The 24,388-nt window shown below is 37.9% G+C and overlaps 1 protein-coding gene and 1 pseudogene across 2 annotated transcripts in view; one reads left to right on the top strand and one right to left on the bottom strand.

Annotated features, from left to right (window-relative positions):
- POF1B (POF1B actin binding protein) overlaps positions 1-24,388 on the top strand; it is an 87,773-nt gene that overhangs the window by 4,113 nt on the left and 59,272 nt on the right. Inside the window, exons 3-4 of the mRNA XM_082609884.1 lie at positions 7,777-7,851; positions 10,426-10,506. Of these exons, the coding sequence (XP_082466010.1) occupies positions 7,777-7,851; positions 10,426-10,506 (156 nt within the window). The remainder of the gene's footprint in view (positions 1-7,776; positions 7,852-10,425; positions 10,507-24,388) is intronic.
- Positions 20,878-22,058, bottom strand: LOC309796630 (etoposide-induced protein 2.4 homolog; annotated as a pseudogene). Its single transcript has one exon. The product of its transcript is annotated as an etoposide-induced protein 2.4 homolog (transcript).

Here is a 24,388-nt window from a genome sequence, read left to right as displayed (position 1 = left end):
CCTGTTCTGTGGGGATGGGTGTGTTGCTTTGAAAAATTGTTGTTCAAAGGAGTGGTCAATAAAGTGAGTGTTTATTCAGGGAAGTACATTGCCTGAGAAAGCAATGAGGTTATAGGATAAAGAGGCCCAGTTTTCAGCTTTGGTCATCCCTTTTGTGCTTACAATTAAATGAAGCTATAGAAATTGAGTGCAACTAATTGCTGGGTGAAAATACCCTTGCCAATTGTCTCTTGTTTAAAGGAGGTCTGATAAATTGCTAGGCCTGTTTTGAGTCAATGGCACTCACGAGCTATCATTGTGTGTGTGTGTGTGTGTGTGAGTGTGTGTGAGAGAGAGAGAGAGAGAAGGTGGTGGGGTCAAAGGGGAGGGAGGTGAACTTTTCCTTTAACTGTTGTGATCCAAATTTTATTTCTTGACAATTCTTGGTAAAATAACTGCAAGTTTCACATGCTCTTAAACCCTACTTAAAAGTGAAAACCTTTCTAAACAAGTATATTTGAGCTAACTTTTTCTTCACAACAACAGTTATCTTAATAGCCATCCTTATTTGGCTTCCAATGGAACATATGTACTTTCAGTTTTTAAAGACAAAAAGCATGCGCTGCAAAGTGACTGTATACTTTATTTTCTCTCCTAGTTGCCTTCAAGAAAGGAAATAATCCAGGAATGGGTCTCTTAAATGAGAGATTTTCCTTGGAGGGAAGGGATGAGTGGAAGGATTTCTATTACTATTACATTCTATTGCTTTCTTTACATGAGAACAGAATCACAGATTTTATCCTAAATTAAGGAAGTGTTTGTTTCACATAAACAGAGGTCATTATAATTTACATGTTTCTTCCTGTACAAAGTTCAGAACAGCATCTCAACAATAACCTAAGGCAAGTGTTTAACCATATTACTGTCTTTGACGCGTTCTAACAAAAGCATCTCCCAAACTATTCCGAAAATTTATTTAAATGGCCTATTTAAATGGCCGTTTGCCTTGGCAAATTCTGTCAGCATAAATGTCAGGTGGTTTTTAAAGATACTGCCTCTTTTGAAACTATTCAGCCTAGCCTTTTCCTAAGTCACTATTATTACTTTCAGTGATTCTCATAGTCATTAAAACTGACAGGAGCATATACAAGGCTCCCATGGTTTTCCTTCTTGGAACATTATATTATGTATTAGTTTTAAAGTAAAGTTTTAAAATTCAAATTAGACAACATGAAAGAGTGCCATGTTTATTTCAACAAGATTCCAAATATTTAAAGAACAAAGTCCTGTACTATGCATGTAATCTGTTCTATTACCTAATTCTCGTTCCCAGCAGTCTTGCTGTCTCTCCTTTACATATTGCACCAAGGTCTTGAACTCTTTGATCAGAGCTATCAATAGGAAAATGAAAGCCAATAGGTATTGACTGAAAATGTTCATATTACATAGAGCCTAAAGATCAGTCACAGAGAACACTGTATGGAGAAAATACCCATCCAAATGAATCTATGTGTAGTGTCCCAGGGAGAGCTACAAATAATAAATATGCATTGATGAGGTAGACTTGGGGAGAACTGAACTATGAAACAATCAAGTGTAGTGGCTAATAGTGTAGGCTTAGATTTTAAACTTCTTTGGTTTAATTGCTGGTTCAGGGACTTGCTAGCTATATGCTTCAGTTGCCTCAACTAAAAAATGGGGTGATAATAACACCTAAGTCATAGGATTGTTATTAGAGTCAAATGCGATAATATATGGTGAAAAATACACAGCACAGTGCCAGACACATAGTAAGTGTTAATGTTGTATTACCCAGAATAAATGACTTGATGTCTCATGACCTTGTGTCCTCATTTGTAAAGTGGGGACAGTAATACCTTCCTTCAGAGTTGTAGTGAGTACTGAGATAACATGTGAAAGTGTCCAGCACAGAGTTAGTACTGGATAGTTCTTCCTGTTTGTATTATTGATTTATAAAAATATAGCCAACAAAAACCATTAGCTGCACAAACTACGGTAATAAACTAAGTGAATAGACTATAAAGTAAGGGTTCCTTTGACACTGGGAAGATTAGGTAAACATATATTCTTGAAAGGCTTATTAGGGCTCTACTAGCTAAGAAAGACTAACGAGGAAAAGCATTAAAGCAATTTTCTAAAACATGATGTATGATCAAAAGACTGGAGCAGCAGGAATGTATTTATAATGTTTACTGGCATAAATATCCTTTAGAAAGAGTAATTTGGAAGTTCCCATGCTCTTAGAGTCTTTGAACTTGAACCTCAATATTTGAAATGAAGTTTTTTTAGTGTGTGTTTTTTTTTCTTTTTTCCTTTTTAAAATGTAGTGATGCTGACATTAAAGGTTGCTTGCAGTCTGCCTCTTACCTAATGCTTCCTCTAGAGCTACACTTCCAGTAGGGTAGTATGTGGTTATTTACATTTATATTTAAATTAATTCAAATCCAATAAAACTAATTATTCAGTTCCTCAGTTGCAATAGCCACATTTTAGGTGCTCAACAGCCACATGTGGCTAGTGACTACTGTACTGTACAGCACAGATACAGGGCATTTCCACCACTGCAGAGAGTTCTACTGGACACTACAGATCTATATGTTCAAGCTACTCATTTAAGTATAGAACTACCTCTAAGATCATCACAATTCAAAGAAATTCATGGTGGTGCAAATGTGCGATCAAAGGACTGCCAAAGTACATGATCAGCTTTAACGGACACATAGAAATGAAACAAAAAATGAAGCCACAAACTTTCAAAGTATAAGTTTAGAATGACAATTTCAGTAGAAGAAGAATTAAATTAATAAAACTTTTTAAAAAGAGCTGAATGAAATATTTTTATGTATGTATGCAGATATAGTCATCCTTTGCTATCTGAGGAGGATTGGTACTTGGACACCTGCTCCGGATACCAAAATCCACAGTTGCTCAAGTATCTTATATAACCTATGCATATCCTTCCCTGTATTTTAAATCATCTTTAGATTTGTAAATACAGTGTAAATACTATATAAATAGTTGCCAGAGCACACCAAATTCAAGTTTTGCTTTTTGAAACTTTCCAGATTTTTTTTTATATTTTCAATCCTTCATTGGTTGAATTTGCAGATTCAGAACCTGTGGATACGGAGGGGTGACTGTATCTATCCTTTACATAATTTCTCCAGAATGTTACTTTTTGAAGGAGTAAATATTTAAATAGAGGAAAAAGATGAAATAACCCCCCTCAATCAAAATGCACCTTCCTTTCTTTTAGCACATGATCTGGGTTTCGTAGCCTCTCTGGAACTGCCTATGTCCCTTAAGCTACTGAATTAATTTTAAACTTTAGTAAGTAAAGTTCAAATATCATTCTCATTTTTACTGATGAGGTAACAAAGGCACAGGAGTGCTATGTAACTTGCTCAAGTTCATGCAGCTAGTATGTGGTAGAACTGGGATTTAAATCTAAGCAGTCTAGTTCTAGGTCTATGCTTGTAACTACCATGCTATACTGGATATTCCTGATCTATACATTTGACTCTTATTTACATCATACAGTCTCTGATATCTGATTCCTATACCCCAACTATGATTTAGGTTAAACCAAGGTACGAACAATTATCTCAAGCGATGTTGTAAAATTATCCCAGAAAAGTAGACTGATTTTAATCCACTCTGATCTTAAAATTTGTAATGCCACATGCACTTTATAAGAGGAGGAGGAGGAGAAAAAGGGAAAGAGAAGGGTGCGGAGGAGAAGGAGAAGGAAAAGGAAAAAGGTGGGGAGGAAGAGGAAGAGACAAGAGGGCTGCTACAACTTTCCCAAAGTAGATAATGACTTTAGTCATCATGGGAAAAACAGCCTTGGATTTCATACTAAGCCTAAATCTACTAATTATAAACAAAATTATTTTTCAACAAAACTCTACCTAAAGAATGTTGCCAACAGGCAATATTTACGTATTTAGCAAATATGAGCCACAGGAGTAAACGACTCAATACTAGGCTGAATATGTGATCAGAAAAAGTAGGGCCTTCCTGCAAAATCAAAGGGCTTAAATGATATGAGAATTAAATAAAAATTCAATGTTTTATTGAGTTTAGAGTTCTGTATGTACACTCTGTAAATATATCATGCTGTCTACTTTAAAAACAAAACCCTATTGAATTTGTAGAAGTTTAAAATATTTAATCAGGGCTATTCTCTCACAAGGTCAGTTATGGGAGGATTTCTTGTTTTCAGGCACCAAAAAGTTACTTTTGATAGTAGATAATAAAAAGAGTCAAATATCTAGCCTCCTATTATGAGAATTAGTCAAATCTAACAGTAGAATTTTGTTCCACAACTTGAAGAACAGAAAATATAATGAGGCAGGCTATAGGTGTGGGAAAGTATAGTGATTAAGGGCATGAGTTCTGGATTTAGTGATTAAGTAGCATCATGCTACTTGAGTTGGAATCCCAACACCTTAGTATTAGCTGTGTGATCTTCAGCTAGCTACTTAACCTGTCTTTGTCTAACTTTACTCATATGTAAAATGGGGTTATTATAGTAGTATCTTTCTGATGGCAGTTTTTCTGAATGTTAACTAAGATGATCTATGTAACATTTGGTATAGAAAGCTCTTAATAGGTGTTAGTTGTCATTATCATCTTAATCAAAGGAAAACAAGACTGACAAATTTGAAGGATTTGAAATTGTCTTTTCTGTATGGAAAAATAAGCTGGGAGTAACCTCTCATATTCACAGAATGTCGGAAATAGAATGGGGCTTAAAGATCCTCCAATCCACACTTACACATACCCACATCCAGTTTCTCACATGAGGAAACAAGCTCAGGAAGATTGCATGAGTTGTTCATTATCATAGCTGGCTGGTGGTATAGTGATATAACTAGAAGTGGAACCTAGGGTTCTGGACTTCAAGCACAGGACTCTTTCCACTATATTATGATAGTCACCACCACCCCTTCCACAGCCTTCAATTATTTTGTTATAAGGAACATGGGGCTATGGCATAGAGGGCATAAGTACAAAAGATGTAACTATTCATTAGATTTAATGATTTCAACACGAAGGGTTTAGGGAAGCTCTGTACAGATGAGTGACACTGAAAATTAAACATTGATGTAGGTTATCAAGAGATAGATTTAGATTTCTATTCCTGAGATGCCTTTAAAACTAAGACATCCTCTTCATTCATCCACTCATTCGTTCACAAACATTTTTGATCACTTCCTGTAGAATAGGCAATGGCTACTTGTGGGATGACTCGCTGCAATCCTGCCTAGAGCTAGATGCCACTGAAAGTAACTTCCATCATCAAGACAATGTTCATTTTGGACCTTTACTCACACTACTTACCTAATTCCGTAGACTTTCGGGGGAAAAGGGTTTTCTTTAGCAAGTTTTTCTGAAATTAACACACCTTATATTCAGATAAGTTTTTTCCCACCTTATGATAAGTCTAATACTGCTGCAATTTAAACTCATGCTGGTCACTGCCATATGTCTTAATCTCTTTGACCCATATTAAGCTACCACCTTAATATTTTACTTTTTGAAATCATTCCATTTGTCCTTTGTTTCCATAAGGTTTGTATGGGAAAAGCCACATTTGCCTAGATCAATTCTAATAATGAAGGCTCAGAACAATTAAGAAAAGCATAATTTGTGGAATTAATGTACCAGCTTTCCAAATATAAGAATATTGAATGATTTCTTCATTTTAGCACTAGACTAGTCTTTGTGCAAATACACCAATTTGCCTTTTGAATATCTGCTATCTTGGCATCTGAGTAAAGTAACTGCCTATCAATATATACCCTAAATATGTAAGATACATATACTCACACACACATATATATATTTGTGTATGTGTGTATATTCCTACTTGGGTTAATTTCAGCAAGTTTATAAAACTCCTCAGTATACTCTTTCATACTAAAAGCTATTCCACATAGCTAGTTAAGTTTAATTCTGTTTAATTTGCTGATGTCATCAGATTTGAATAGGGTAAAGGGAAGGGGAAAGAACTACCATCTATAGAATCAGGTACCAGGCAGTGTGCACTAACTATATTCTTAAAATAACCCTAGTATTACTAGCCACAGCCTAAAAAGGCTAAAAGTTTTCATAAAAGCATCTTTCACACATGAGTAATTTTACACTTTGCTGATGGATGTGGAATTGGCATAGCCATTTGAGAAATCAATTGGGCAGTATGTGTTAAAATGAATAATGCACATACTCTGTACCCTAGTAATTCCACTTTGTGGGATTCTAGAGAAATACTCACATTGCACAAGGATGCTGTTTGCATCATAGTGGAAACCTGGAAACAATTTAAAAAGATAGATAAGTAAACTATCATACAAACATTATGGAACACTATAATTTAAAATAATGTATTAAGACATTAATCTATAATATGAGATATTGTTAGGCTTACACTGCAGAATAAAAAAAAGCAGTAAATATTATTTATACATATATGTATAAATATGGGTAAGAGATTTGAATGAAGGGAGGATGGTTAAGGGAAGATCTTTGACTTTATAAATTTTTATGTTAGAGTGTATTCATGCACTATTGCATAACTAAAAAGCACCTGTTTTGTCTTTCTGAACTTATTCCTGTTGGATCTGTGGGCCAAATCCACTTGTACTTGGTTGTATTTGTAACCATTTTCCTAAACTGAAGTACACGTACCTTTTTGGTCTAAAGTCTTTAATTCTGTGCATTTGTCTGAGCAATTATCCTCAGCTACCAGCAGGAAATCTGGGAACCTATTCAAAGTCTGCCTAGAAACTTTAAGCTTGCAGTATTGCTGTTGATGTAACAGAGGGAGGAAGGACGAAAATGTTACAAGTTGAACCAAAAGGAAAACCACAGCGTGCAGAACATTCGGCAGTCTGAGTAAATGCACAGTCCTGTTTTAAGAACAGCACGTTACACCTACATTATAGCTATACTTCGGTATGAGTCTGTCAGTGTTTCCCTTGTATGTCTGTGATTCTGACTTTTAATACCTCCTTGATCTGAAGAAAGCATTATTTTTATCATTTTAGGAATATATCCTGGAGTTGTGTCAATTGGTTGTAAATTATAGTAATGTATGAAGAAATTGAGTAATGCTGTCAACTCTGTTCACACTGATAAAGTTATGCAATTTGCTGATCTGGGAAAAATGTAAAGAATTCCAGCATAATTGATAGAGTGAACATTTTATCTAAACATTATCAAAAATCATACTCTCATCTTTATGGGTCATTCTTTAACCTCAGAACCTACTCTTTGAAATTAAACTAGAAGCAGATCACACAAAGCATAAATAAAAATTAGCTTGAAGTAATCTAAGAACAGTAGTCTTAGTTGAGTTTTCACAGGTAGTTTCCTATATTGGTTTCAGATTTTTTTACATTTAATTTTTTTGTTTGTTAAACTTTAAATCTTGTTAATTGCAGACATACAATAACATCAGGGGATACATCAGCCGAGTTCTCAAAAAAGCAATAAAAGTGACGCAAACTAAAAGTGCAAGAAGTATGTGTTGTTATGAAAGCATTCTAGAAATTATTTTTCATTACATTACTTGCAATGCTGACAAAGGAATTGGTAATGTGCTCTTTGGAAAGATGGACATCATCTAAGAAAGCACTAAATAACGTTCTTATTTCTGACAAATTGGGCTATTATAAAAATAAAGGAAATAATAATACCTTAAGAACCTAAGACATTTAAATGACACTGCTCAGTAATAGTTTCTGAACCCCCTTTTGTTTCTATCAACAGGAACTTCATTCTCCAACTCTGAAAATATCTACTTGTGCCCCAAACACTCTACATATAACCCCAAATACTGAACAGGTAAAATAAGATATGGATTAGATTAAATTACTTTCTTTTTGTGTAAACCTTGCTTGTACGTTTAAGTGATCTTTAGTCCCTCATAAAGCTTTATACATTCACAAAAATTCAGGAACATAAAACTGGAAAGGAGAGCCTTAGATATGAAAGTCAGCTCAGCCCATTATAGGAAAGTGAAGCAAGTGCTGTGAATTGAGTTTTTTCAATTTCATTGTCTACTCAATCTGATTGCTTTTGTTTGAGTGCAGTTTAATTTTCACCAAGGATCTCTCACTGATTATGTATATTTTAAGGGTCCTTGATCTGAGCAGAAATGAAGTACCTAGATCTTGGATTGATTGAGGACATGGCTTTGTGAGTGATAATACTGTACAGTTATATCCAGAGAGAATAACTTACAGGGTTAGAACTAGCCCTTCTGCAAGGTACATGATTTGAAAGACACACAAGGTCAAGTTCCCTTAACCTTTGTGAGCTAATAATCCCACTTTTAAGATTATTTTTGAGTGTACAGATTATATCTCCAAAAGGTACCTGTAATAATAATTAAATACCATATTAACAAATATGTGTTTAATGATCTAGTCCCACATATTAAAAAGTAAATTCTGAGTAAATAAACCATATGACATTCTAAGTTTGTTAGTACACAGGAGGGGAGTATAAAGGCTGCAGGATTTGGAGGATAGGAGGGAGAAAGATACTGTTCTGAGAAAACATGCCTGCCCAGACTGAAGTGTCATGATGTGAGCTTGAATAGTGAAGGGACAAATGGACAAAAGCTGGTCTCGAGACCTGGGGTACAGTGAGGAAAAGGTGACATTATGCAGAACAAGTAAGATTATCAAAGAAAAGTTTGCCTACCATGTCCCAATTCAGCCTAGCCTAGAGCTAGTTGTTAGAGTCATGCATTTATTCAGTGAACATTTGCCGAGCGCCAAGTATGTACCAAATATTGCACAAAGGTGAATTGGAACCAATCATTACTCCCAAAGAACTCAGACTAACATAGGTCGCAGACCTAACAAAACATAAGACAGTGGAATAAAGTTTACAACTGAGTTAAAGTGGAGCCCCACAGGATGGACCACCAAGATAGGATTAGCTCAGAAAAGTAAGTCTACTTAAATCACAGAGCTGTTCATTACACTCAAATCCAGTCATAAAATTGCATTTACTGTTACTTTTCATGATAAAGGGCTCTATAATTAAGTTTGCTGTAAATTTTACTTCTGACAAAAAATGTTTTTTTCTACAAAATTTGGAAATACAAAAGAACATAAAGAAGAAAATATAAAATTCACTCATGACCTGCTCCCTACCCAGAGATAGTACTCTTAGCATTTTGTTGTGTTTTCTTCCATTCAAATAAAAAAATAAGGGCTTCCCTGGTGGCGCAGTGGTTGAGAATCTGCCTGCCAATGCAGGGGACACGGGTTCGAGCCCTGGTCTGGGAAGATCCCGCATGCCACGGAGCAACTAGGCCCGTGAGCCACAACTACTGAGCCTGCGCGTCTGGAGCCTCTGCTCCGCAACAAGAGAGGCCGCGATAGTGAGAGGCCTGCGCACCGCGATGAAGAGTGGCCCCCACTTGCCACAACTAGAGAAAGCCCTCGCACAGAAATGAAGACCCAACACAGCCAAAAATAAATTAATGAAAAAAAATAAGATCATACCATGTATGCAGTTTTATATCTTCATTCTCACTTAATCTTACATAATATTATGAACTTTTTAATGTAAATTTGTATTATCAAGATCATTATTTCAATGGCTACATACTTCAGCTTATGAATGATTATTTAATCTTTCCCCTCTCTACAGGAAAATGCTCCTCCTACTGTGCCCTCATCAGCTTTATTATTTTAACATTTTCTCAGTTAAAATATGGTATTCTTTTGTTATGTTTATTTGATTCTTAGTTTGTTTGAATATTTTTTGTTGTTTGTTAATCATTTGCTTTTTTTCTTTTCTGCTTTCATACAGTTTGCTCATTTTTCTATTAGTGTGAAGATTTTTTTTTCTCACCAAGGTATAAAAACTCTCTTTATATTAATGATTTTCCATTAAAAATTTACAAATTACTTTGTTCTGTTGTTTTGTCTCCCTTTTAACGTTATTTATGGCCCTCACCTGCCACCACACTAAAGATTTAAATGTTTAAGTGTACACACACACAGTTTTCTCTTTGCATCTCCTTTCATTTGTAAAATATAGGATGTCCTTTCCAAACAGAAGATCTGATTAATAAATATTAAGCTATATTTTCTTCTAATCATGTGGGGGTATTTACAATGAAACAAATATTTTGAAACTCTCATCAAATATAGTTTGGAATGTGTGATGAATTACTATGTGATGAATATAATAGAAACACCTAGAACGGTGCTGAGCCCATAAACACACTCTTTCATGTATGTTTTTCAGACTGAAATTAACAAAAACATAAATTCATATATCATCATTTATGTAAATGGTTTTTAAAATTTCACTCTGAAAATTGCTCCCTATTATTCTGGCTGAAAGGTCACTAAATAACTATGATTATATGCAGCTTTTATCTTTCCTTCACAGGAACTCCATTCTCCAACAGTGAAAGTCACTACATATCCTCAGACCACTATCAGGCAATATGTAGTGCAAAATCCTGAACAGGTAAGCTATATCATGCAAACTCTTGTCCCAACCTAATAATTCCTCAGAAGTTGATAGCTTAAACAAGAAGGGTGAGTCAGCTACTAGATTGCTAAAATCAGATTGTTGGAGTTCTTCCAGTTATAAAGTTACTTTCTGATCATTAATATTAACAAAGTCATCTTTAGCTCCAGACAACCATGTGCCTCAGAGATGCAACAGTTCCAAGTAACATGGAAATTCTTGGGTTATAAAGTCTTTCTACTTCTATAGCACCACCCTTTGTGCACTTTGAACCAAAGAAAAAAGGGACAAAGTTCTTTCACAGGCTTCATATAAAACTATCACCTGTTGCATCGGCGGTTGGAGTCTTTAGTTTATTTAGATTTGCCATTGAGATATGGGCTAGGAAGAAGAAAATGAAAAGTCAAAAGTTCAAAAGTGTCTCCATGCCTTTGTTTCCTATGGTGTATGAACTTTTGTGCCTAGAAATGAGGTCTTTTGAAAATTACATTATTATATTTTCTACAAAGATATTTAAACTTATATTATACAAAACTAGGATATTATTCTCTGACTCATTTTGAGGAGAAAATTAAGAAAAATATTTTTCCCACAGTAATAAGCCTTCCTCAACACACACACACACACACACACACACACACACACACACACACAGCCTTACTTTAACTGCAACAGGAGGTTCTTCAATGGGGTTATAAGGACAAAAGTTTCACATATAGAAACAGTGTGCCCCGGATAGTAATACCACAATTCTTTGCTTTTCTCTTTATTTTATTTTTCTACTACTGCAGGAAACAGTTCTCCTCTCTCTCAAAAATAAAATTGATCATTTGCTTCAGCTGTGGAAAACAAAGTGTTAAATTAGGGTAACACACTTGGTACTAGTCTAGTTGAGTGGGAAGTATATATTAATACTATTCTTCTGCTTGTATCTGTCTCCCATCTTTCTTCTTTCTTTATTCATTTAAAAATTATCATCTCATGTCTCTTTAGCTAGAGAGGCTGTTGGTTGTGCACATGTGCGTGTGTGAACCTATGAGCTTACAGGCTCTGTGTTGGAGGGGGTGATTGTTTTGGACATTTCCTTGAGTTTTCATACATCTATGTAAAAATCAAGAGAGAATGTGATTATAGTAAAGCAGCTGCTTGCTCCTTTTGCAGAATCAAGTGTTTAAGCAACAAATCTGAAAAATGTATGTGGGAGAAGGGAGACATGAGGAAGGCCTCGGAGATGAGACTGTGCCTCTTTCTAAACTTGGCCAATCACTTTATGCTTTCCCCTTTTTCCTCTCACTCTCTTTTTCTTCCTTTCACAAATAAACTGGGGAATATGCATACTTGAATGCATATTACACTTGACATCCCTGGCTCTCAAAGAATTAGTTCTAGATAGCACTTTTTTTTTGATGTGAGAAGTGTTGTGTTTGCCTAAGATATATCTGTGGAGAGATTTTAAATATCGAATTATTTGAATTCCAGCCTTCTTTGCAAGTGATTCTTATGTGACTTTGGATGCATTCTTATTCTTTAGGTAATGAGGAAATGGAAGAATTAATACTTATTGGATATATACTCCATGCTAGACAATTTACATATTTTATCCCATTTAGTTCTAAAAAAGTGAGAAAACAGCAGCACAGAGAAGTTGTCATTTATTCAGTGAATATTTTTCCCACAGGTTTAATGGGTTTAATAAGTTTACCCTTTCAGTTCCTATTTGCAGCACCCAATATACTTTGAAATACCAGACAGACCCATCAGTGGCCAACAGTAAAGTTCAGACCTCCAGAGTTTAAAAGTTCAGGTTCTCTGAGCATTCTGTGTTGCAATGACACTTGTCCAAAATTGGTACCTCCCTATAGTTGGGAGCACATTAAATGTACCAGTGAAAAAAGCTTTTTCCCCTTCAAGGGGAAGAAAGAAAATCACTTCTCAAAACCCAGCAGATCTAGCTGTGAGGTCTTTCCTCCTATTCCATCTCTTCAGGCTTGTTTTCCTTGCAGTGGAGCAAGAGAACAAATGTAATCTGAGTTACAAGAAAAAAGACAGTGATGGCTATAAAGGGAGTGACCAGGAGCAGCAGAGCCTCCTTTACCTCCCACATCCAATATATGTACTTCACAGAAAAACAAAAATAACAAGTCCACAAAATACAACAGCTAGAATTACAAAAACCCATTCATCCAAGGGTGGTGGAAGGCAGGAAGGGGAAGTGGGAAGATAAATGGCACAGGGAGAAATTCAAATCAGTCCAGGCATGGGGGCTGGCAAATGCTAGAAAAGAACTGCAGAAAAACCTGTGGTCCTTTCAGACTCACCTGTGTTTAAAATCCATACTGATGTCAGGAAGATTCTGCCTTACCTGCACCAGAGACAAAAATCCCGATTCCTGAAAATGGAAGATTAGGACGTGGAGATAACCTTCCACCCCACAAATACATCTACATGTGGAACAACCCTTACAGAACACCTACTGAATGCTGGCAGAAGACAGACCTCCTAAAAGGCAAGAAACTCCCCACGTACCTGGGTAGGGCAAAAGAAAAAACAGAGACAAAACAATAGGGATGGGACCTGCACCTCTGGGAGGGAGATGTGAATGAGGAAATGTTTCCACACACTAGGAAGCCCCTTTGTGGGTGCAAACAAGGTGGCGGAGGGGGGAAGCTTCAGAGCCAAGGAGGAGAGTGCAGCAACAGGGGTGCAGAGGGCAAAGCAGAGAGATCCCTGCACACAGAATCGGTGCTGACCAGGACTCAGCAGCCCGAGAGGCTTGTCTGCTCACCCACCGGGGCAGGCGGGGGCTGCGAGCTGAGGCTTGGGCTTCGGAGGTCAGATCTCAGGGAGAGGATGGGGGTTGGCGGCGTGAACACAGCCTGAAGGGTACTAGTGCGCCACAGCTAGCGTGGAGGGAGTCCAGGAAAAAGTCTGGAGCTGCCAAAGAGGCAAGACACTTTTTCTTGCCTCTTTGTTTCATGGTGGGCTAAGAGAGGGGATTCAGAGCACTGCTTAATTGAGCTCCAGAGACAGGCGCAAACTGCGGCTATCAGTGCAGACCACAGAGATGGGAATGGGACGTTAAGGCTTCTGCTGCAGCCACCAAGAAGCCTGAGTGCAAGCACAGGTCACTATCCACACCTCCCCTCCCAGGAGCCTGTGCAGCCTGCCACTGCCAGGATCCCGTGATCGAGGGACAACTTCTCCGGGGAAACACGTGGCACACTTCAGGCTGTTTCAATGTCATGCTGGCCTCTGCCACCGCAGGCTTGCCCCACATTCCCATACCCCTCCCTTCCCCTGCTTGTAAGAGGCAGAGCCCCCGAGAGAGCTGCTCCTTTAACCCCGTCCTGTCTGAGTGAAGAATAAACACCCTCAGGCGACCTACATGCAGAGGCGGGGCCAAATCCAAAGCTGAACCCCAGGAGCTGTGAGAACAAAGAAGAGAAAGGGAAATCTCTCCCAGCAGCCTCAGGAGCAGGGAATTAAATCTCCACCAGCAATGTGATGTACCCTGCATCTGTGGAATACCTGAATAGATAAAGAATCATCACAAATTGAGGAGGTGGTGCAAAGATATGTATATATTTTTCCCCTTTTTCTCTTTTTGTGAGTGTGTATATGTATGCTTATGTGTGTGATTTTGTCTGTATAGCTTTGCTTTTACCATTTGTCCTAGGGTTCTGTCTGTTTTTGTTTTTTTTTTTTTTTTTTTTTTTTTTTTTTGCGGTACGCGGGCCTCTCACTGTAGTGGCCTCTCCCGTTGTGGAGCACAGGCTCCAGACGCGCAGGCCCAGGGGCCATGGCTCCTGGGCCCAGCTGCTCTGCGGCATGTGGGATCCTCCTGGACCGGGGCATGAACCCGTGTCCCCTGCATCGGCAGGCAGACCCTCAACCACTGCACCACCAGGGAAGCCCTGTCTGTCTGTTTTTGTATTTCTTTTTTTTTTTTAGTATAGTTTTTCGCACTTGTTATCATTGGTGGATTTGCTTTTTGGTTTGGTTGCTCTCTTCTTTCTTTTTTATTTACATTTTTAAAAATAATTATTTTTAATAACTTTTATTTTATTTCATTTTATTTTATTTTATCTTTTTCTTTCTTTCTTTTTTTCTCCCTTTAATTCTGAGCTGTGTGGATAACAGGCTATTGGTGCTCGGGCCAGTCGTCAGGGCTGTGCCTCTGAGGTGGAAGAGCCAAGTTCAGGACATTGGTCCACCAGATACCATCCAGCTCCACATATGTCAAATGGCGAATATCTCCCAGAGATCTCCACCTCAACATCAACACCCAACTCCACTCAACGACCAGCAAGCTACAGTGCTGGACTCCTTAAGCCAAACAACTAGCAAGACAGGAACACAACATCACCCATTAGCAGAGAGGGTGCCTAAAATCATAATAAGGTCAGAAACACCCCAAAACTCACCACCAGACATGGACCTACCCATCACAAAGAAAAGATCCAGCCTCATCCACCAGAACACAGGCACTAGTCCCCTCCACCAGGAAGCCTACACTACCCACTGAACCAACCTTAGCCACTTAGGGTAGACACCAAAAACAACGGGAACTATGAACCTGCAGCCAGTGAAAAGGAGACTCCAAACACAGTAAGTTAAGCAAAATGAGAAGACAGAGAGAGACACAGCAGATGACGGAGCAAGGCAAAAACAAACCAGACCAAACAAATGGAGAGGAAATGGGCAGTCTACCTTAAAAAGAATTCAGAATAATGATAGTAAAGATGATCCAAAATCTTGGAAATAGAATGCAGAAATTACAAGGAACATTTAACAAGGATCTAGAAGAAATAAAGAGCAAACAAACAATGATGAACAACACAATAAATGAAATTAAAAAATCTCTAGAAGGGATCAATAGCAGAATAACTGAGGCAGAAGCAGGGGTAGGTGACCTGGAATATAAAAGAGTGGAATTAAATACTGCAGAGCAGAACAAACAAAAAAGAATGAAAAAAAATTGAGGACAGACTCAGAGACTTCTGGGACACCATTAATCGTGCTAACATGAGAATTATAGGGGTCTCAGAAGAAGAAGAGAAAAAGAAAGGGACTGAGAAAATATTTGAAGAGATTATAGTTGAAAACTTACCTAATATGGGGCAGGAAATAGTCAAGTCCATGAAGCACAGAGTCCCATGCAGGATAAATCCAAGGAGAAAGATGCTAAGACACATATTAATCAAATTATCAAAAACTAAATACAAAGAAAAAGTATTTAAAGAAGCAAGAGAAAAACAAATAACATACAAGGGAATCTCCATAAGGTTAACAGCTGATATTTCAGCAGAAATTTGGCAAGCTAGAAGGGAGTGGCAGGCCATATTTAAAGTGAGGAAAGGGAAAAATGTACAACCAAGACTACTCTACCCAGCAGGATTTGGTTCAGATTTGAAGGAGAAATTAAAAACTTTAAAAAGCAAAAGTTAAGAGAATTCAGCACCACCAAACCAGTGTTACAAGAAATGCTAAATGAAATTCTCTAGGCAGGAAACACAAGAGAAGGAAAATATCTACAATAATAATCCCAAAACAATTAAGAAAATAGTAATAGGAACATACATATTGATAATTACCTTAAATGTAAATGGATTAAATGCTCTAGCCAAAAGACATAGACAGGCTGAATGGATACAAAAACAAGAGCCGTATATATGCTGTGTACAAAAGACCCACTATAGACCTGGGAACGCATACAGACTGAAAATGAGGGGATAGAAAAAGATATTCCAAGCAAATTGAAATCAAAAGAAAGCTGGAGTAATAATTCTCATATCAGAAAACATAGACTTTAAAACAAATACTATTACAAGACAGAAAGAAGGACACTACATAATGATCAAGGGATGAATGAAGAAGAAGATATAAGAATTGTAAATATTTATGTACCCAACATAGGAGCACCCCAATACATAAGGCAAATACTAACAGCCATAAAAGGGGAAATCGACAGTAACACAATCATAGTAGGGGACTTTAAACACCACTTTCACCAATGGACAGATTGTCCAAAATAAATATAATTAAGGAAACACAAGCTTTTTTTTTTTAATATTTTCTTTTTTTTTTTTTTGACAGTTTTGCGTTATTTATTTATTTATTTATGGCTGTGTTGGGTCTTTGTTTCTGTGCAAGGGCTTTCTCTAGTTGTGGCAAGTGGGGGCCACTCTTCATCACGGCGTGCGGGCCTCCCACCATCGCAGCCTGTCCCGCTGCGGAGCACAGGCTCCAGACGCGTAGGCTCAGTAGCCGTGGCTCACGGGCCCAGCTGCTCCACAGCATGTGGGATCCTCCTGGACCAGGGCTCAAACCCGTGTCCCCTGCACTGGCAGGCAGACCCTCAACCACTGCACCACCAGGGAAGCCCGGAAACACAAGCTTTAAATGATACATTAAACAATATGAACTTCATTAATTTATAGAATATTCCATCCAAAAACCACAGAATACACTTTCTTCTCAAGTGCTCATGGAACATTCTTCAGGATAGATCATAACTTGGGTCACAAATGAAGCCTTGGTAAATTTAAGAAAATTGATACCGTTTCAAGTATCTTTTCTGAGCACAACACTATGAGACTAGATATCAGTTACAGGAAAAAGTCTGTAAAAAAATACAAACACATGGAGGCTAAACAATACACTACTAAATAACCAAGAGATCACTGAAGAAATCAAACAGGAAATCAAAACATACCTATAAACATATGACAATGAAAACACGATGAGCCAAAACTTACGGGATGCAGCAAATGCAGTTATAAGAGGGAAGTTTTTAACATTACAATCCTGTCTTAAGAAACAATAAACATCCCAAATAAACAACGTAAACTTACACCTAAAACAATTATAGAAAGAAGAAAAAACCTCCAAATTTAGCAGATGGGAAGAAATCAAAACAACTGGTTCTTTGAGTAGATAACCAAAATTGATAAACTATTAGCCAGACTCATCAAGAAAAAAAGGGAGAAGACTCAATTCAATAGAATTAGAAATGAAAAAGGAGAAGTAACAACTGACATTGCAGAAATACAAAGGATCATGAAAGGTTACTACAAGCAACTGTATTCCAATGAAATGGACAACCAGGAAGAAATTGATAAATTCTTATAAAGATATAACCTTCCAAGACTGAACCAGGAAGAAATGGAAAATATGATCAGAGCAATCACAAGTAATAAAATTGAAACTGTGATTAAAAATCTTCCAATAAACAAAAGCCCAGGACCAGATGGCTTCACAGGCGAATTCTATGAAACATTTAGAGAAGAGCTAACACCTATACTTCTCAAACTCTTCCAAAATACAGCAGAGGGATGGACACTCCCAAACTCATTCTATGAGGCCACCATCACCCTGATACCAAAACCAGACAAAGATGTCACAAAGAAAGAAAACTACAGGCCAATGTCACTGAGGAATATAGATGCAAAAATCCTCAACAAAATACTAGTAAACAGAATCCAACAGCACTTTAAATGGATCATACACCACGATCATCATATGCCATGATGAAGTGGGGTTTATCCCAGGAATGCAAGGAATATCAATATATGCCAATCAATCAATGTGATACACCATATTAACAAATTGAAAGAGAAAAATCATCTGATCATCTCAATAGATGCAGAAAAAGCTTTTGACAAAATTCAACACCCCTTTATGATAAAAACCCTGCAGAAAGTAGGCATAGAGGGAACTTTCCTCAACATAATAAAGGCCATATATATGACAAACACACAGTCAACATCATCCTTAATGGTGAAAAACTGAAACCATTTCCACTAAGATCAGGAACAAGACAAGGTTGCCCACTCTGACTACTATTATTCAACATAGGTTTGGAAGTTTTAGCCACAGCAATCAGAGAAGAAAAAGAAATAAAAGTAATCCAAATCAGAAAAGAAGAAGTAAAGCTGTCACTGTTTGCAGAAGACATGATACTATACATGGAGAATCCTAAAGATGCTACCAGGAAACTACTACAATTGGTCAATGAATTTGATAAAGTAGCAGGATAAAAAATTAATGCACAGAAATCTCTTGCATTCCTATACCTTAATGATGAAAAATCGGAAAGGGAAATTAAGAAAACACTCCCATTTACCACAGCAAGAAAAAGAATAAAGTATCTACGAATAAACCTACCTAAGGAGACAAAAGACCTGTATTCAGAAAATAAGACACTGATGAAAGAAATTAAACACAATACAAGCAGATGGAGAGATATATCATTTTCTTGGATTGGAAGATTCAACATTGTGAAAATGACTCTACTACCCAAAGCAATCTACAGATTCAATGCCATCCCTATCAAGCTACCAATGGCATTTTTCACAGAACTAGAACAAAAATTTTCACAATTTGTATGGAAACACAAAAGACCCCGGATAGCCAAAGCAATCTTGAGAAAAAGAAAGGGAGCTGGAGGAATCAGGCTCCCTGACTTCACACTATACTACAAAGCTACAGCAATGAAGACAGTGTGGTACTGGCACAAAAACAGAAATATAGATCAATAGAACAGGATAGAAAGCCCAGAGATAAACCCATGCATATATGGTCACTTTATCTTTTTTTCTTTTTTTTTAAATAAATTTATTTTATTTTATTTATTTATTGTTTCTGGCTACGTTGAGTCTTCATTGATGCACAGGTTTTCTCTAGTTGCAGCGAACAGGGGCTACTCTTCGTTGCAGTGGGCAGGCTTCTCATTGAGGTGGATTCTCTTGTGGAGCACAGGCCCTACAGCTTGCGGGCTTCAGTAGTTGTGGCACATGGGCTCAGTAGTTGTGGTTCGTGGGTTCTAGAGCGCATGCTCAGTAGTTGTGGTGCATGGGCTTAGTTGCTCCGTGACATGTCGGATCTTCCCGGACTAGGGCTCAAACCCATGTCCCCTGCATTGGCAGGCAGATTCTCAACCACTGTGCAAACAGGGAAGCCTGGTCACCTTATCTTTGATAAAGGAGACAAGAATATACAGTGGAGAAATGACAGCCTCTTCAATAAGTGGTGCTGGGAAAACTGGACAGGTACATGTAAAAGTATGAAATTAGAACACTCTGTAACACCATATACAAAATTAAACTCAAAATGGATTAAAGCCCGAAATGTAAGGTCAGACACTATCAAACTCTTAGAGGAAAACAGAGGCAGAACACTCTGACATAAATCACAGCAAGATCCTTTTTGACCCACCTCCTAGAGAAATGGAAATAAAAACAAAAATAAACAAATGGGACCTGATGAAATTTAAAAGCTTTTGCACAGCAAAGGAAATCATAAACAAGACCAAAAGACAACCCTCAGAATGGGAGAAAATATTTGCAAATGAAGCAACTGACAAAGGATTAATCTCCAAAGTTTACAAGCAGCTCATGCAGCTCAATATCAAAAAAACAAACAACCCAATCCAAAAATGGGCAGAAGACCTAAATAGACATTTCTCCAAAGAAGATATACAGATTGCCAACAAACACATGAAAGAATGCTCAACATTATTAATCATTAGAGAAATGCAAATCAAAACTACAATGAGGTATCATCTCACACTGGTCAGAATGGTTATCATCAAAAAATCTGGAAACAATAAATGCTGGAGAGGTTGTGGAGAAAAGGGAACCCTCTTGCACTGTTGGTGGGAATGTAAATTGATACAGCCACTATGGAGAACAGTATGGAGGTTCCTTAAAATACTAAAAAAATAGAACTACCATATGACCCAGCAATCCCACTCCTGGGCGTATACCCTGAGAAAACCATAATTCAAAAAGAGTCATGTACCAAAATATTCATTGCAGTTCTATTTACAATAGGCAGGATATGGAAACAACCTAGGTGTCCATCAACAGATGAATGGATAAAGAAGATGTGGCACATATATACAATTAAATATTACTCAGCCATAAAAAGAAAGAAAATTAAGTTATTTGTAGTGAGGTGGGTGGACCTAGAGTCTGTCATACAGAGTGATGTAAGTCAGAAAGATAAAACAAATACCTTATCCTAACACATATATATGGAATCAAGAAAAAAAAAAGAAAAATTGTCATGAAGAACTTAGGGGCAGGACAGGAATAAAGACTCAGACCTACTAGAGAATGGACTTGAGGCCTCAGGGAGGGGGAATGGTAAGCTGAGACAAAGAGAGTGGCATCGACTTATATATGTTACCAAATATAAAATAGATAGCTAGTGGTAAGCAGCCGCATAGCACAGGGAGATCAGCTTGGTGCTTTGTGACCATCTAGAGGGTTCAATATGGAGGGTGGGAGGGAGGGAGATGCAAGATGGAAGAGATATGGGGATATATGTATATGTATAGCTGAGTCACTTTGTTATAAAGAAGAATTTAACACCGCATTGTAAAGCAATTATAGTCCAATAAAGATGTTAAACAAAAAATTCCCGATTTCTCAGAAAGAGGAGAATATACACAGGGCCCTTGGCAGAGTTGGTGTTGCCTTCCCTGGTGGGGGAGGTGAACAAGGAAAAGAGCTGCCATGGTGCCCCTCTAATCCCTCTCATCCTCTCTTGAAAGCAGTTGACTCAGTGGCCTGCAGCAGCTTTCAGTTTGGCATAACATGGATGAGGTGAGGGGAACTTCTCTGCAGAAGTTGAGCTACTCAGGGCAGACTGCAGGTAGACTGTCTTGTGGAAAAATCTGTTGCTTAAGGAAACCACCAAGGAGAAGAGGTGCAATTGGAAAGGCACTGATAATGAATAAAGGAAAGAGAACAGAGAAGAGGGAGGCATTGATAATGTAGGAGGGCTGCATTGCTGTGAGGAAAGACAAGGACAATCCAAATGCAAAGTAGTAAGGCCAATTCTTTCTATGTTTGGCAACTGCTGTTGAATTTTAGTTCCTTTATTGAACCAACGATATTCAAAGCAGTATAGTGAGTAGAGAAGAGACATGTGTAGGAGACTAACCAGCTGACCAACAAGATGGATGGGGAAGAGACTCATAAACATCCCCTGGAGGAGAAAAAGAGCCTGCAGCAAAAGGTTGAAGAGCATGTCAGCAATTATTTTGCTGAAACTAACGAATGGGTGAGCCTTCACCCTTGATACCTTGCATGCCAGACCAGCTATATCCTGAAACCCGATTGCGTTCACAACTTTGCTAAGCACAAACGGGGAGCACCCAAAGAGCGCTGAAAATTGATGTGAGGAAGAATTCTAGCCACAACCAAACATCCCCAGGAAGTGATGGTTCACCAAAATTTGGCCCACTGCTGACTGAAGCACAGGAATAAACACTCAGTAAAACGAGGAGACAACCAGAATACTCCACCATTCCAAGTGCAGCACTGAAAAATTCTACTAACAATATGTGGTTCACTGTCTTGCTTCCTCTCTATACTCTGGGCTTTCCTCTGAGCCAGGACACTGCTTGCCCTTCTCCGACACTGCTCCTCTCTCTTTTGTTGACTTTGACCATCTAGCTTTGAGATGGTACAAATCCCCCAGATGGAGTATTTGATTCCCCTAGCAAGGTACTGTAGAAAAGTTTTGACACTGTCTGCCATCTCTTCACTGCCCAAACTATCAACTACATAAAGGAGAGAGAAATATCCACAAATCTTTCACCATGAAGGACCCAGCAGCTTTGCCCCTCTGCCCGGCTGCCCACTACCACCTATCAGTGAATTTTTATTGAAGCTCCCACCTATTCAGTGAATTTTTATCGATTGCCCACTATGAACCAAAAATTACCCCAAGAACTGGGATAGAGCAGTGAACAAAACAAGGTCCCAACCTCCTTGGAACTGAAGTTATTAACTGACCCCAAACCATTCGGTTATAAAACAGCAGAGTTGGAACTGAAATTGAACAGTGAAGATATGGGAGAGGAACATTTGTGAATTAAGGATGATTGATGATGTAGGTGAATTAGGATCCAGATAGCCGCCCACATACCACTTCTCTCCCCCATCCTCGCCAGCTAGAATGTAATCACAAAAGCAGAGAAATCAGAAGTATGTATGCAAGTACATAACATATTTGTAACACTGAGCCTGCCTCATTATGGTTGTGTTCAACTGCAAAGAAGTAAATAGTTTCTCAGGGAGAAGATGCAGCAGAGGGTTAAAGAAAAATGCTCATTTTAACTTTAACAGTTTCAGCTTTTAACTTTTTACATTATTGAGGGATAAAACAGATTTCAATCCCCATGCTTTGTAAACAAAAATAATCTAACTGGTTTTGCAGAGCAGCTTGAAAATCCTGTCCAGATACATTTTATTTATCTAAGTATATGGCTGTTTGTTTGTTCTTTTCAATTCCTTCAGGAGAAGATTCTGGCTAAATTACAATATTTATAATAATTTGAGCCTCCTAAATGGCAACTTTATCCGCTTTCACCTTCCAGTTTGTCTAATCTTTACTTCTTCTCCCCGTAATTAAACTGATTTCAATCCACTTATCTCATGATATCCTTCTAACTCTGTTCAGCCTTTTTATTTTTGGTTGCTCCTGATCTTCCTTATTTTCCATTTATTGTCATTTTAGTCAAGGGATTTATGCATTCTGGTATATAACATGACTCAGAAATGGGGAAATATTTTTACTCCATCAGTAGATATAATCCAATTTATATTAATCATTTTCATTAATTTTCCACTCACAGGCTCCTACTTTGGGAAGGGCACTCTACAGCCTTCAAATTGGAAAATAAAAGGGAAAAAGCCATGGTTCCCGAACCAAAGGAGCTTACAGTTCCTCTCAGGAAGTGGAATAAGATATGTCCACAAACAGCTATGTAAAATATATGGTGAGGTTTATGATAGATGCCATAAGAGAAATACAGATGAAGTCTTACTGAAGTTCAGAGGCTGGAGCTAACATATTTGTTTGGGAAATCAGAAAAGGATTTATTGTTGCATTTAAGGAAATATTACAATGAACATTGTTATTGGTACCATTTTACTAATGTGGAAACAAAAGCTTAAATAAGGGTGACTTGCTTAGGTCTTCTGACTAAATGTGTCACTCTCTATCTTTTCTGACAGTTATTCTGGGGGTAATTTTAACAAGTTTTGATAACCTATATTGGATTTTGGGTTAAAAGAAGAAAAGTCAAATATGACTTAAGCTTTTCAGTTTGAGATACTGGCATCACGGTAGCCCAATTAAAAGGAGTAAGAAGTAGGGGAGAGGAGAAGCTGGTTTGGGAAAGGGGAAGACTGTGAGATCTGTTTGAACCAGTAGCCTTTGAGACATGTGGCAGGGAAGATGCCCAACAGGCAGTTAAAAAGTGACTTGAGGAAGGTCACATTTGTGATAAGGATATAGGAGTTATTCCTCTGAAAGTTATCTTTGTAGCTGTGGGAATGAGTGAGATCACTGAGGGGTAATGGGAGGGCTTGAGGTCAGAAACTAAAATGCTTACTCTAAAGGAATAGAAGGAAGGAACCATTTTCACAGGTAGAGGAGTGGTCAGAGAGGGATGTGAACACAGACTAACTGAAGCAAATAGAGAAAGGGGGTGGTCAACCATCTCAAATGGCCAAAGGACCAAGGAGGATGAGGTTTGAAAATAGAGTTTGACCATTAAGAAAGCAATGTTAATGTTTGAGAGAGCAGTTGTGGTATACATACAGAGGCAAAATCCGGATGCAAAAAGTTAATGGGTGACTGCATCAAGAAGTGGAGGAAATAAGTGAGGATTACTCTCCTAAAAAGGATATTAGTCAAAGGAGGAGAGGTGGGATAGTAGCACAGAATCTTGGAGATCTGAGAGATTTATAGACAGAGGGATATAACTAGTAGTAAGGAAAATTTAAGATGTAGCAGAGAAAGGGAAGAAAGGGGACACAATTCTGGAAGAGTCTAGAGTGGATAGGATTCCAGGTACAGA

This window comes from Mesoplodon mirus, assembly GCF_964341445.2.
Source record: "Mesoplodon mirus genome assembly, chromosome: X".
Classification (NCBI taxonomy): Eukaryota; Metazoa; Chordata; class Mammalia; order Artiodactyla; family Ziphiidae; genus Mesoplodon; species Mesoplodon mirus.
The sequence above is the reverse complement of the archived record's forward strand: the minus strand, read 5'-3'. Positions and strand labels throughout refer to the sequence as shown.